Source organism: Scomber scombrus, chromosome 9 (genome assembly GCF_963691925.1).
Source record: "Scomber scombrus chromosome 9, fScoSco1.1, whole genome shotgun sequence".
Taxonomy (NCBI): domain Eukaryota; kingdom Metazoa; phylum Chordata; class Actinopteri; order Scombriformes; family Scombridae; genus Scomber; species Scomber scombrus.
In genome coordinates, this window is record NC_084978.1 from 6,248,039 (window position 1) to 6,263,512 (window position 15,474).

Below are 15,474 nucleotides of genomic sequence, written 5' to 3' on the forward strand. Positions count from 1 at the left end.
ATACTTGCTGCAGCCAGTGTGAAAAAACACAGAGTTAAGAAAACAATTGCGCCAGTGAGCTTGAATGGCTGTCAGCCAAGCGTATCAGACACCTGGGCTCGGACTAAACAGCTCTCCCCCTGTTGGAGGGGAAAAGACCCACCGCTATGGAGGTCCCAGTCGGTCAAAGGCATCTGTGGCTGAACACAAAGATATTGAGATATGGCTGAACGCTGCAGCTAGAGATTTTATTAAAATGCCTAACCCGTCAACCTCCTCCTCCTTCTCCTTCTCTGGGGAGATGGATGTTACGACACTGTGGGATCTCGAGGGAGGGTGCGCTGCAGTAGTGCTGGCAGGGCCTGTCAGTTGTCGTCACTTCTATGTGTTCAGCATCTAAACAGCGACTTCAAGCTCTGTCTTTAATGTATTCATACAGAGAAATCCTGACTTTTTTTCTCCGTCTTTTTTGTCAACTACCTGTCAACATCTGCTAAGTGCTCACTGCTGTGGTGTTTTTGCACTTTACTTCCTGGAGGTCAGCTGTCAATCAAACACAACAGGGAGGTCTTTGACATCCGAACATTGAATTTCTGTAAGCAGTGCACTTCTGACTAATCACTCATACTAATGGCTCTTTTTTTTGCTGTTTATTCCAAACTAACAAACAAACTTGTATTAAATACATGTCAATCCTGGGATTTTTCCAGGAAAACAAGACCTTATATATACATATGTATTAAAAGCTTAGTGAAAGAGAGTATTAAAAATATATTTATATGGAAATGTCACAGATTGTTACTGAGCTTTTTTTCCCATTTGATTCTATGTGCTGGAGAATTATGCAGAAACCAAACCACACATTGTTTCTTGCTATGAGACATTTTTTTTTGGAGCATTACAAGTAATGTTAAATGACATCAGACCCCAGCAGAAGCATAAGGTGCCTATAGACACTGCAATAACAGACTTTACAAGTCACAACGTGTGAGATGGGTCTAATAAAGCCTTGGCTGCAATCTGTGTCAGACTTGACAATATCAGTTTTGAGGCACGTCAGTTGGTGCGATGAGTATCTCCCGATTTGATCTAAAAACCATCGTTTTTGATTGACAACTAAACATTACACCGTGTCTCTCTTAATATTGTCAACTTTCATTTGGGACGCCCCAAAAGACAACCAGTAATGTACTTGGGCCTTTAAAAAAATGCTAAAAATGACAGAAGTTGAGGTTGAAGATATCCTGGCTTAGTCTGCATTGCGAGTCAAGCGCCAAGCTGGTTTTTACACTTCCCAGCAGATCCATTGCACATTTTTAACTGGTAAAAAACAATATGTTTCAAACTCCAAGCCTCCAGTCTGTCATGCAGGCTTTCTGTTGCCCTTAAGCCAAAGCTGAGAAGATTCAAGAAACTCAAAGACATTACACAACTGATTCCACAGGCTGAGCAGTAACCCACCTAACTGATAAAACATATATATTGTTGAAGTTGACTTCTAGTTTGACCAACAGGGTGGTTTTTTTTTTGCTTTGTTTTTGAATGTGTGTATGATTTATCTTCTAACACACACACACACACACGCACATTAACCTAGTGCTCTCTAGCTAACGAGACAACATGTTGGGGAAGTTTGTCCCGAGGCGTCCTAACAGGCTTAATTTGTTTGAAGTCGTTAAACCGTCCGAGAGGTTTATGAATACTGAAAGACTTCCTGCACGATCTGTACTTTTCTGTTTCTGGATTCAGCTCAAGTGTCATACCGTCCAAAGACTATAAAGAGAAGAATCTGTAATGACAGTATGTTCAAAACTGAGTTCTGTCACCGTTTTGTTTAGGTCAAACTCAAATGAGATGAACTTCACCACATTTTGAGACTTGCTAATGAACCAGTGGTGATTAAATAAAACTGTGTTATAATACATCTGTGTGATTAAGCATTTGCTCCAATATTATCAGCCATATAAAAGCAAAAAATAAAACATCCCCACCCCTAATGAAATCTCTTAATAAAAAAAAGGGCTGTATTGAAACCTGATAGAGCTTCAGTTTTTTGAGCAAGGCTACAAATAAGACCTGGATCTGACTCGGTGCAAGTGACAGGTTGCAATAAATCCTCCAGGTCTTCTCCTGTCAGGGCTTGATCGTAAATAGAAAAAAAAAAAAAGAGAAGAGAGAGAGAGAGAGAGAGAGAGAGAGAGAGAGAGAGAGAGAGAGAGAGAGAGAGAGAGAGAGAGAGAGAGAGAGAGGGAGAGAGAGAGAGAAGTAAAGTAGCATCACACCTTCCTCCAGGAGCAAGTTAAGCCCTTCTTCTTCGTGACAACACTGCGATTACAGTATCAAATGTTGCTTCTGTTTAGAGGAGTGATGGCAGAGGTGAGGAAGGAGAGCCGGCAGCAATTTTCTTTGCTGAGCGTGAGTTAAAAGTGCGTGTGTGTGTGTGTGTGTGTGTGTGTGTGTGTGTGTGTGTGTGTGTGTCAGTGAAGGGTTTAGTGGGGAAGGTGAGGGTTGGGAAACCAGATGTCACTCCAGGCAGGTAGGAAGACAGGTGATTTTAACAAGCTTCTAGCTGAACTGACATCTGCCGTCCTCCAGCGTAACACCCGACCCCCACACCCCCACCCCACCCCACCCCCTTCCTCGCCGACCCTGCCTCACCTTCCTCACCTTCCTCTAATACAAGTCTGAAATCTAAGGAATGTAATTAAAGTCAAAGCTTCAGGTATTCAGACTGCCAAGACTGAGGACTGAAACGAGCTCAATGCCCACACATTCGTGCATCACCTTTACAGTAAGCGCCATCAAACAAGTAATCAATCCTCTCTTCTTGTACTCAAGTTTTCATAGCAGAGATGTCACAGTACTCTGGAAGAAACACAATTATAGAATAGAGGATCTAAATTTATGTCAAAATTTAAGGCAGAGGTGGATTAAAAGTAAAACAAAAAAGGGCTTGTGACCAGGTGACAGGTGATAAATTTGGGCGGGGACTTGAAAACTTGAGTTGAGCTTCAACTTGAGGTGTTGTTTCAACTGCTTTCATGTCAGTGGCCAACAGATAAGACTGTGGTTGTACTGGCTAGCCTCCAGGTGTGAATGAATGGAGCTGTGTGAGCATGGAGCAGGGTGATAATGAAAAATAACACCTGTGCTCAAGATTAGACTGACTTCTTAGTGAAATGATTGGAATATTACCTGAAGTATGCAATATCGTTTACAAACATACACTGTGATGCAATGCAATACAACATGGTGACAAAGTCCTCAAAGACTACAGTTCAACATCTTAATCATAAATATAAGCTTCACCATTGTTGTTGTTGCAGGGCTATTATGTCATTGTTTAATACTGTATGTGCCCAGTCCCTTTGTCAATAAGTATGCTAAAAAAGTCTGACTGCCAATCACATGTCATGAACGACTTTTAACACCAATAGCAACAAAAAAGTGACAATCATACAGCTGCCATAATTAATTAAAGATAACTTTCTCATGTTGTTTCAGGCATGGCTACAGGTTTGTGACAAAACTTGTTAACAATGTGATGTGACTAGTTGCAGAGCGTCAGGTGTATGTATAACTTTTACTCCCCTAGTCTTTTTAATCATATTACCAGTCAGTCAAACAAATGACAAAGTATATTCTTACCACATAATAAGACTGTTTCAAGCCTTATAAAGTGAAATATGTCCTGGAAACAACAAATATTGAAATAAACAACCAACAAAATGGAAGAATATTGCTAATATGTGTTAATTTACAGGTAAGCAATCAATAAAGCAGACTGCAACTGAATGTTGTCTATCAGGAAGTGTGGCTACAACTACTTTTCAACCTTCATGATGACACCAGCTGCAGGTGACAGCAGATTTGTCACACGACAGCAAAGCACTCACATGTGTTTGAGAGGCGCCTGCCACTGTGGCAGTACAGTGAAGTCAGAATGATCAAGAGAGAGGGCGAGCAATACAGCGACACTGTGCATGATATGAACATTGAAACTGGACTCCACTTTGTGGCCTCTAGCTTCAATAAGCATCTAACTGTTGATTTATGAGCCCACACTAGTCCAGCTCGCTCACTGGCAGCGTTAGCTTGACGCACGGCTGACCGATGCTCGTCGGCTGCGGCTCACCCAGCTGCCTACTGCATTACCAGTTAGTGTGCCAAGTCAAATATAATGGCTCAATGCTCTGTCACACTCAGGCAGAGAGGTTCAGCTACTCGAAAATGTCCACTCCAAAGCAATCCTGCTCATTCCTCTCTGTACAATATGTTTTTAACTGGTATAAGATGTGCGCAAGCTTGTCACGGTGTTGGCAGAAAAATGTGAAAACATCCAGGATATACTTCTCAAGTGCAAAAATAACATTGCATAACAGCGTATGTAATAATATCTGCTGCATGCCAAAACTGGTTTGGGAGCATCAACAGATGATCAGAAGTGTTATTTATTATGTGTTAAGTCACCGGGTCAAAGGAATCACATGTCATGACATTTCTTTCCTGTAAATGATACCGTCATCTTCTTAATTATCTCAGCAGCTACGTCCTCGTGATGATAACTACTTCAAATACACTTTTCATTTGATGTGAAAAGTTAGTTTTTATTATTCAAAATACAGTCTGAGAATTATCTGTGTTTATTTAACACATGGATTAAAAACCCAAATACATAAATCTGGGTTAAAATTGAATTTTAAAAAACAAGCAAACACTACAATTTATGTTTTTCCTGCTCTGTTTTGAGCCAGAGGAACTCACATCATTGGCCCTCTATGACTGCAAGCATTTTCAGAGTGGTCAACATTGCAAAAGAGGTAAATTGTGGTTATTGGTGTTTTCCTGCAGAAGGAAACACTACAACTTCTGTCTATGTGGGCATAACATCCTGATAAAAAAAAAAAGAAATCTCCTATTTTTTGTATTGATCAAACTAAAAACTACACAATGCTGTCTCTTTGGTGCTAAAACATATATTACCCATTAGAATGACAAAGTGCATAAGCCATCGCTGTGACTTTAAAACATCAAACCTCCTGCCTGCAGCGTGTGACCAATCAGCCGTCACGTCCAGTGTGTTTATTTACTTGCCGATTTTGTTTTATTTGTCCCTCGATCCTCTTTTTTTCCTTGTAAACGCTGCACTATCTTCAGTACTGTATTGCTCTGTTATCTGTATCCTGTTTTCTCCCAAACTTCCCCTCAGTGATCAGGGAAGTTTAAAGTTTCATCTAATCTAATGTGATCTATAGCGTTGGTATGTAAAATATAATACGTACACAGGTGAGACTCAGCCCCCCCGCCCCCCCTCCCACCAACGCACTCTTATCAGCTTGACTGTGGCATGTCTTTGAATTTTTGTAAGGTTTCAAGAGCTCAATGGCAAGTGACTGCAAACCTCCATTCCACAGATGAGACACTATCCCAGAAACCCCGATGTCAAACACAACACCTGATAGTGGGGGATTGGTTTCTAACTGCATACCTCCTCCAGGTGTACGCCTGCTTTAGGCTGCTTTTTTTGGGTGGGGGCTGCCTAGTCAGGAATCACGGAGAGAGCGTATACTTTCAGGATATGAGGAGGACCTATAGATAAACTCAAACTGCACTCGAGAGGATCATTATGTCAAATGGGAAAGACGGAAACACCTCAACACCTCAACACCTCGCTGTCCTGATCACTTGATTTTATAACTGATAAAGGGTTTTCTGAGCTTGTTTGAAAGGGAAACTGATCTTCATGTGTTTCTACATGTTAAAGCATCTGAAAATATGGCTGTAAACCTCAAGTATTTCTATGTTATTTAATGTAATTAAATAAGCAATAATATAATTGATAGATTGCTTTAAATACTGATTGGTGCATTCAAGCATTACCTTTCTCTGTTTCACATCAAACTAAAGGTCTTTATGGGTGTGCTGGTTCCCTCTCTGGGCCTTAAAGGAGCTTTCTGTGTTGAGATCAAAACAAAGTTGCGTCCTGCACTATCTCAGGCAAACTAAAGAAACAACATATCACAGATTCTTCAGTACACGGCAGTGCTCACAAACATGTCACACAGAGAGCTTGACTGGGAAAACAATGAAATCTGTGTTTTCACAGCCTGCCAAGGCACGCTAGCATCTGAATCACTTAAAAACGGTTATTTACTGAGCCTGCCAGAAGACCTGCGTGACATTTCTATCATGTCCGTGACCCTTGAAGTTTAAATATGTGGTGGAGATTTACATTCAGGGGGAAGGATATACTGTACATCTTTGGGGAATGGTGTATGAACAAGGAGTCACGTTGAAAGTCAAAGACAAAGATTTCTCTGACAAAGAACAAGACAAGAGATAGACAGAAATTCAACAAAGGAGTGTTTACCAGATCCAGTTAGGAAAATGAGTTAATCAGTAAGGAAATTAGTTAATTTGCAAAAAAAAAAAGAAAAGAAAAGAAAAGTGGCTAATCTTTTCAAAACGGCGCAGTCTTTTGCAGTTACTGAGTTATTTGTGTCTTGGGAGGACGGTTGCAATTTCTCTGCTCGAGACAATGTGAATCACGCGGCCGACAAATGCAGAGAGACAAATTTGTCATACAAAGGAGTGTTTGTGCGATTACTCCCAGTCCGCTGTGAGATCACGAGTGCGCTCTGTGACACAGTGCAGACTCCACATAGACATCATGGAAGGCACAGTAACATCTCTCTGCGGGCCACAGTCTTGTCTTTTTTGGAAAAAAAAGAAAGAAAAAAAAAAGTGGTATTTGGGGGTCAGCGGTAGCCAAAAGGTTGAAGACGGCTGCCTTGTTAAATCAGAATTCCCGGACCTGTAATGAAAATCTGGGTAGTGACAAGCAAGGGAATGTAAGGCTCTTCCCACTGATTTCCCCAAAAACCCCAGTGGAGCTCCTGAAAATGAATATTTGAAGGCTTTAGGTCACATTGACACACATACTGCTTCTATTGTGAAAGGCTTTGTAATGTTAGATGGTATGTTTTAAAATGAGAGCCTTCGTATGGGATGTTTTTACTTCCTCAGTGCAAAAAAAGTCATCATCATTTATGTTAGGATGATTAAATCATATTATTTCCTAATCAAAAGGTCAACAGTCACCTCCATTAAACCTGTTTCAATGTAACTGCTCTTGTCTTTGAAAGATATTCAGCCTGTTTTTCAGGCCGAGCTGACACGGATGTCTGAAAAGTGAACGGCATGGTTGTCACACTCAAATCCTAACATCTGTTGAGAAAGAAAAACTTGTTGTATCAAGAATCAAAACAATCTAAAAACTATGCACATCTAAGTAGGCCAGATAATCTTTAAAAATGGAGTTGGACTTAAGGCAAGCTGCTGGATAAGTATTAAGAACACATGACACTTCTCCGTGTAAAATTTGTTTTAATACTTGTTTTACAGTCAGATATTTGTTCACGGTGGAGTTATTTTTCTGCTAATTTCAAAAATATGAAGACATTTTTGCTTAAACCTTTGCAGAGGACATTTCACAGAGCTCCTTGAAATCAATGACAGGTTTATTAAAGTTGATCCTTAAAACTTTATTTATGCAACTGACTGTATTTTCTCTTTTTATGAAGAACTCAGGCATCTTTCATTTCATAAATATCCTTTGGTGGCATTTCTGTCGTTATAGGGAAGCAGGGATATTTATTTCCCATATTGTCATGGTCACTGCTTCTATGTTAACAAACTGAAACTTTGCTTTTCCTGTTGCAAACTCATCCCAAATGTATCTCGACTGAGAAAACATGACTCACCTCCGCTCCAGAATACTTGTTTGTCCGAGTCACCAGGTCGTCAAGAGACACATCTTCAACCACTGGCATGTGACGAAATTGGAGGGAAAATATTTCCCGTCGGGTTGGAGCATCTGGCAGGGGCACGTAGACGATTCGGTCGAGGCGACCTGGACGCATCAGAGCCTGTGGGACGGAAAGAAGACACTCAGCGTCTGTTTCACTGTCATATTTCACAAATAGTCACACACAAGTCTGTTTGGTTAATGCTTACACATCAATATCTAGCATAGATGCAACTTCTTTGGCTTGCTTTAGGTAACACATACTAAAATCAAGTGAAATATAAATCTTTAATTCAAAACATTCCACTCCTCAGCTACAAAGTAATGTAAAGACACAATGGGTCTGACCTTTGACCTCCTTTCATGCTTCCTTGCAGTGAGACAAGATCTAAGGACTATAGCTTACTCCGATCTTGTGTGAATTGTACGCCTTTCTAGAAAAGACCATGAACTAAATGCCTCAAATCAAAACTGTGAAATTTAAGTTTTCCACTTCCAGCAGGCAGCGTGGAGACAATGTTGACGTTATCTGATAAACCTTCCACTTCCTACAGATCACATCTCTGTGACCCCAAAACAGTCCTTGAGTACCCAAAGCCGTTGCTGTCTCGCTTGTCAGACGTCATTAAGTGGCAGGCGCCTCTCAAACACAGACAGGCAGACGGACAGACGAGTATGCCCTGTCTCCAGTCGCTCCCCTCAGCCAGGCCGTGACAAGCAGTGGTATGGTGCAGTATTGTTAGGTTTGGGTTGCATATCCATTTGACCAGCCAGCTAAACTGAAGAACGGTGGGATTTTTAAAACAATATAACGCATTTCTCTCGCAGTGAATTTGCATTTAATTTCAGCACTGGAACGGAAAAATCAGCATAAAAACAAACATCAACTGGAACTGACAGTTTCATTGTTGTTCTTCTCCCAAGACTCATTGGAGCCTGGTTGTAAAGACAGTGGAGCCCCTGGCTTTGGGCCAGACAGGCCACAGCGGGGCTAAACCCCGGCCAGTGGAGACGAGGCAGGAGACACACGCAGACGCAAGCCATGCAGGAGGTCACGTCAGGAGTGATCAGTGAGGGTTGGAGGGACTGGACCAGCAGCCTTTGAACTCTTGTTTACATAGTCATCACACTGCTATTCCCGCTCTTCTGCATACAACACAAATCTCCTGCGTCTGACAGCCTTGTTTCTTTTATATACATAGAACATTTACAGTATGTGATCCTGTTTGACAATTTGGATAATCTATTAATTGTTAGTCATTTATAAAGCAAAATTGCTGCACGTTCACCGATCGCAGCCTCTCAAATGTGAAGATGTGCTACTTTTCTCTGTTTTATACCTCTGTAAAGTGAATCTTTTTGGGTTTTAAACAGCTAACCAGACAAAAAAAAAGAATTAAACATGTGAATCTGGGCTCCAGATAATTATAATGGCCATTTGTCACCATTTTCTAGCATTTTATAGACTGAATGATGAATTGGATAGTTCTAAAAATCCACAATGTTACAATTACAATGAAAATGATGAAGAACATGACATTAAATGGTACATGAGCTGACCTTATTTGTCAACTGCTGTTCCCAAATTTAAGATTGAACTTTGAAATTAAATTGGAAATTTGAACATTTACTATTCCTTGACACCAAGCAAACTCCGTCTGCTGATAAAGACCGTGTAATAAAACCAAAAGGTCGTGAACAGCTACTAAAATGACCTGGAGGTGAGACTGTTGTGTCAAAAGCCGTTTTCAAAGTAAAAAAAAAAATTGAATAATAGTAACACTCAGCACAATCATAGAACCTTGAGCAGCCCGACACTGGAGGTACTAAAATATAAAACATCAAATGTTTTTGGGTTGTTTTTTTTGCCTTGTTACATTTTAAGTCCATCTGCTTGGAAAGAGTACCGGATGCAAATTGAAGAGTTTTTCTTTAATGGTTTTCTTTATTTCCCCTCTGGATAACCAATTTCCATTTACTGGGGCGATGGACAGTTTTCCTGCCTTTTATCTGTTGCTTTGTTGTGTTCCTGTGTATGTATGTGGAACATGAGAGGATGGAAACTGGAGACAAACATTAGTAGCTACCCTTAGGTAACCACAACAGAGCCGTGGGCTGACAAAGGGGCAATGGATCATGAGAGGAAATGTTCTTGTTTTTCAGGTCTCTGGATTCTTCCACTCGTTTGAGGAGATGGTCTGGCCGTAGGTGACAAACCAAGGGTATAAAACGAAAGAGGAATAACGTCACCGTGGAGAAAAGTGGCTGTTTGACAGACTTGCTGAATGATGGATGGATGGCGTGTTTGAGGGTTGCTGTATTGAATTAAAGTCATGCGGGCTCAAGACTTTGGGGAAGTTGATAGGATGCGTCTGGCAAAACAACAATAAAACAAACACATGTGAGTTTGTTGTCATAGCCCTTCCCACAGGTTGGCGGGTATTGTAGGCTGGTGTGTGCAGAGGTGAGGCGGGTGCAGCGGGGATTGCAGTCTGTGGTTGTCACAGCAGGTCGAGCCAGTCGCGGCAGTGCGTATTGCACTATGCAGAGGACGTGCCAGGGACACTTCCTGAGTTGCTCTCCCTGGAGCGGTCTGACGGCTGCGTGCCAACACAAACCTGCTGACCCCCGGTTAAATAACACACACACACACAAACACACATATAAACAGACACACTCCCATGCACAATGAAAAACAAATGCATATACACAAGCATGCATGCAAACCATTCTAGTAAACACTCTTTGACTTGCTTTAAAAAAAAAATTCTGATAGGATTTTTTTTTTTCTTTTGCAAAAATGCCGCCTGCTACTTTATCAGTCGTTAATTCTCTCCACACACATAATGGAGAAGTGCCCGTGGCTTCCAGGCGCTCATGCTCCAAGGGTTCCAAGGCGCTCCCAAAAAGCAGAGCCGACCCTCAGCTTTGAGACTGCTAAACTCATCTGACTGCCCTGGAGGGAAAGAAAGGCTTTTTTCCCCCTTTCCTCTCAGCAAGAGCAGGGGGCCCATCCATCACTTAACAAGATACACTTCCTGTTCTCAAGGATCTCGGGGTGGGGGTAGGAGAGGAGGAGGAGGAGGAGGGCGAGGGGAGGGGTGGGGGGGAGAGGTAAGGGGGGGACCCCGAAAGACAAATACTTGGCTTGGCATGCCGGGCAAGCGTTGACGGGCTCTTTTTCGTAACGGCATCATTCCACCTGAAGTCTTGGCTCGACTGGCAGTAGGCAAGAGAATGGGGAGGGTGGGAGGGAGGGAGGGAGGGGGTGGAAGAAAGACAGGAGAGGACAAAAACATCCAGACCAAGGGACCCAGACAGCCCACTTGAAAGGACCACAGGACTAAAACCATACAAACAAACACTGATAAGTGGCGTGGGAGACAGCAAGCCACCATCAACAAAACGCAGTCTCTGTTTTTCTTAACACAAGTCTGCATGACGGATTGCATCCACCTTGTTGCACCACTGACATGATAGGCATCATTACACATGAGCCATTAGTAATTAGAAATGCCCCTAGGTAAGAAATACTAACTAGCTTTAAGTCAACACGGCACCATTTCTATGCCACAAAAGCTGGGTGAATACGCAGCGTGGACTCCCCTGCAGGGCAAAATTAAGCACTGGACGACGGTGAGAAAGTTTTGAAAAACAAGTGAGGCCTAGGCTGGATCAGTCAGGCTGATCAAAACACACAAGAAGAGAAAACAAAAAGACAGGAGAGGAGAAAAAAAAAAAAAAAAAAAAACCTCATCCGCTCTCTCTCTGCGCCAAGTTTCACTGCAGTAATCATTCCAGGCATTGCAAGCCTCCTCTAGAAGTGATTACCCCCTAATGACAGACGACTTCCTATCTGCGAAGGCCGGTACCTCTCCCTAACCAGTGAGGAATGCTGGGAATCTTCTCCTTGGAGCGTTGTTGCTGAGCACATTCTTGGCCAGCTTCAATCTGACCCGTTCCGACTACAAACTGTTTACAAACGGACGCCCCCGCAATTCAGGTGTCTTATTCTTAGATGGAGGCTTAGACACGGTGTGGCTGAATCAAGAATAGATCTGCTCTGTTACTCAGACTAAAAAAAAAAAAAAGACAAGGAAGACTGGGTCCATGATACTGAACATGATGACTAAGTTCTTCCCTGCACATCTGGTGAAATATCTATTTTCTTTAAAAACTCTTTTTTTTTGGTTGGTGTTTTTTTTTCCAATGTGCAGAATGATAGCAGGTTGTCTGGCTGAATGAGTGGCTTGCCTGAGGAGACATGAGTTGACTTTGTTCCCTGCCTGAAGGCATTTGCTGCATGTGGTTTCCTAACCTGTCAGTCCGCAATCCTCAGAGGCCTTGGTGAGTCATACCGACTCGGAGATGGGCCACCCTGGATTTATGCAGAGCACATGCCAAACAAAAAAATGCAGAGAGCGCGATGGGAACCAAAAGCTCACAGAAAGGTCACAGAGGTCTTCCTCTGGAGTTCAGATTTTGGAAGTTAATACAAGGGACTTAATGCTGGTAATTGTTGGCATCCACTACAATCTTTTAGGTGTTATAGGTATTCTGAAAGTCTACTTTGCTGGTAAATTTTATACAGTAGTTAGTGCTAAAATCTTGCAGGATTTTGCACACTCTTTAGGTAGAAGCTTAATTTATATTTGTGTATAACATGGAAGTTTATTCATTTATATTACTTTTGTCATAAAACTGTGCAAAAAGTGAGGAAATACAAGCATGCTTAGGTGAACTTAAGAACCTTGCTTATTGCCTCATCAGTATATTTTCATAACATGTTTTTTTCTTCTGACTAATACTGCATATTCAACTTGACTAGACTTCTGGAGCATTTCACAAACTGCATCCAAATTCAACAGCAGCTTTCACACTAAATCACACCAAATACTTGGAGAAAATGGCGTTGGTGCAGATAAAAGTTCTCAAAGTGTGTCAAAACACCCTTAAGCTTCATGTCATCTCTCTGCTGTAAGTCAAACAAAACAAGTTATCAAATATGTTTTGTTTTTAAGTTCCTTCAAATCCCACACTGACTTGTAGCTACAGCAGGTTTATACTAACTGCTGAAGAATTTTTGCACACCACATCTTTTAAAAAAGATGACATAATTTTGGACGAGGACGTGCTGTGCTCAGAGGGACTCTGGACCTGCTTTATGTCAGTCCTGATTTTGATGTGGGAGAGGATCAGAGGAGGAACAGAGTAGGGAGAAAGAGAGAGTAAATCAGAGAGAGGAGGGGACAGCACAGAGGAGAGAGAGGGATGAGAGTGACAGGGGAGAGCAAGTGAGCGAGCAATAGAAGGAGAGAGAGAGAGAGAGAGAGAGAGAGAGAGAGAGAGAGAGAGAGAGAGAGAGAGAGAGAGAGAGAGAGAGAGAGAGAGAGAGAGAGAGAGAGAGAGAGAGAGAGAGAGAGAGAGAGAGAGCAGAGTTGGCAACCAGTCAAAAACATGAGAGGCTTTCACTCTGGATTTTGCCCTTGAGTCAAACTTGCATCCGGCAGGCGAGGCCACCGTGTCCAAGAACCAAATAACTCTGGTGCAGTTAACCCCCTACTGTCCCACATACTCTGCACAGCCAGGAGGAAGTCAAGATTTGTAGCTTTAACACAAGGTATAAACCATTTGAACAGGTGATTTCTGCTCTTAGAAAATGACTGTTTGCCATGATAGAGTAAAAAAAGAAATTATCTCAATATCATCTAATTATAGAAGAAAACATCTCCAAACTGTATTCAATCTTTTTTTTATTATTTGAATCACTATCCAGACTGAGACTCAGTGTTGAAAACCTTTAAGTAAGGGTGAATGGACAGAAGAATTTCAGCATGGGTGGCCCACTAAATACTACATAAATGCTTATATTAGGACAGTTATTTTCTTTGGGTATCATTTCAATCAGTGATTATTGCACTGCACTTACCAAAATAACATATGAGATCTGGGTAAAAGGCAACATTGCTAAAACAAAATGCAATGAGTCAAGTAATTTGTGATAAGATAAGATAAGATGTGAGATAATCATACAGTGACATTTTTAAACCACTTTATTTGGACTTAAAAGCGACAGTAACATCATTAGTAATATCGGCAATAATTCCTTACTTGCTGCAGTTAATTGTGCGTGTGTGTAACTACTTTAAGAGAAGTAGGTTTGTAAATGTGATTGGTTTTTACAGAGTTTGGGTATAATAATTTCACCATTTTTCTTTGTTTTACAGTATCGTCAGAACAACTGTACGCATCCTGCTAACAACCACAATCGTGTAAGTTTATCAAATGTCATGTCACACAATGCAAGATGTCTATATTAAAATCTTGGTGTCAGATTGCACTATATCAGTTTGAAGCTGTCAGATTTTGTGCTGAATGTGCAGTGAAGCAGCGCTATGATGTCATCAGCTCACATCATCCATCTGCACCGCTGTGGAAAAAGTCAGATGTCGAGTCAATTGCAGACGTTTTTTTTCATTTCCCCTACATTTTTGGTTGTTATGTGCTATGGGCGTATTAAGGACAACAACTGTATTTTCTCCCTAAACTGCAGTTATGAAATGTCTTGCCGGTCAGTGTATTCTGTGTCGTATTCTGATTGGTTTATTTGTAGATGTGGTTCATAGCATTGTGAGAATTTGTTCTCAAATTTTGTGAAAGTTTCAGAATTTTGGTTGCAGCTTCTTTCTTTTATGTCGCCAAAGCTCCACAGAAGTCACCATTGGACAAGTCTCAAGTCTCAACGTGATATAGGACACCATTTTTGATTAACGCCCCAAAGATTTCACTGTGTTACTCTCACGATCGATGATGACCAAAACTATGAAAGAAAGACCCACGTTGTAATAAATCAAATTTTCCTTCAACACGTACACAGTGTGTTGTTTGTTTTTGTCCTACATTGTCGTGAATTCACACAATTTATTTTTTAGTATGTGTGGCCCCAGCAGGAGTCAGACTCCAAACCTGGCAAGACCACATAGAGGTGTGTGAGAGAGGGTGTTGCTGAGCACATTCATTACAGAATTAGATGTCACACCTCTTTTCCCTTTTATGGCGTGTGCTTGTGTGTGTGTGTGTGTGTGTGTGTGTGTGAGGGTCACGATCATATGGAGACCAGGTGAAGGGGCTGACACGAGGGGAGGAAGGGGGAGAAGAAGGAGCAGCAGCTGTGTTGCTCTCCTTTTGGAGCTGGTTTGGAAGATGAGGTGGGAGGGGAGGCATTCACACCCCCACAGCTGCCCTGGGGGCCGCAATAAAGTCCCTGAATCTGTCAAAACAACCCCGACCGGCTGCCCCCCCCACCACCCCTGACTACACCTCCACGACAATAAAAATGGCCGCTGCACTATTACAACTATACTTCTATTTTGATAGGAATAGGTGTGCAGAGTGTGTGTGTGAGGGAAGGGTCGTCTACCACCGAAAAAAAAAAAAAAAAGGTGGGGGGGTGGTGGGGGGGGTGTGAAGAAAAGCAGAGGAAATGAGACCGAGGCCATGTTGAAATGTCGACTCATTGGAGCCCAAAATAAAAAAGCAGTAAAGCGGCTGCCATAAAATACATGTATGTTTGCTTTACAAAGAGGCGTTTCCTGTGAGCTGTCCGCAGTTCGCAGTTCAATTCTACGGAGCCTTGCGTTCAGTGTAAACTTGCCAGGTCTGGTTTCCATAAGCTGCCCCGCAGCCTG

At 41.9% G+C, this 15,474-nt stretch overlaps 1 protein-coding gene across 2 annotated transcripts in view; it reads right to left on the reverse strand.

Annotated features, from left to right (window-relative positions):
• afg2a (AFG2 AAA ATPase homolog A) overlaps positions 1-15,474 on the reverse strand; it is a 294,269-nt gene that overhangs the window by 14,552 nt on the left and 264,243 nt on the right. For both annotated transcript variants that reach the window (XM_062425345.1, XM_062425344.1), the window contains one exon: positions 7,743-7,907. In XM_062425345.1, the coding sequence (XP_062281329.1) occupies positions 7,743-7,907 (165 nt within the window). The remainder of the gene's footprint in view (positions 1-7,742; positions 7,908-15,474) is intronic.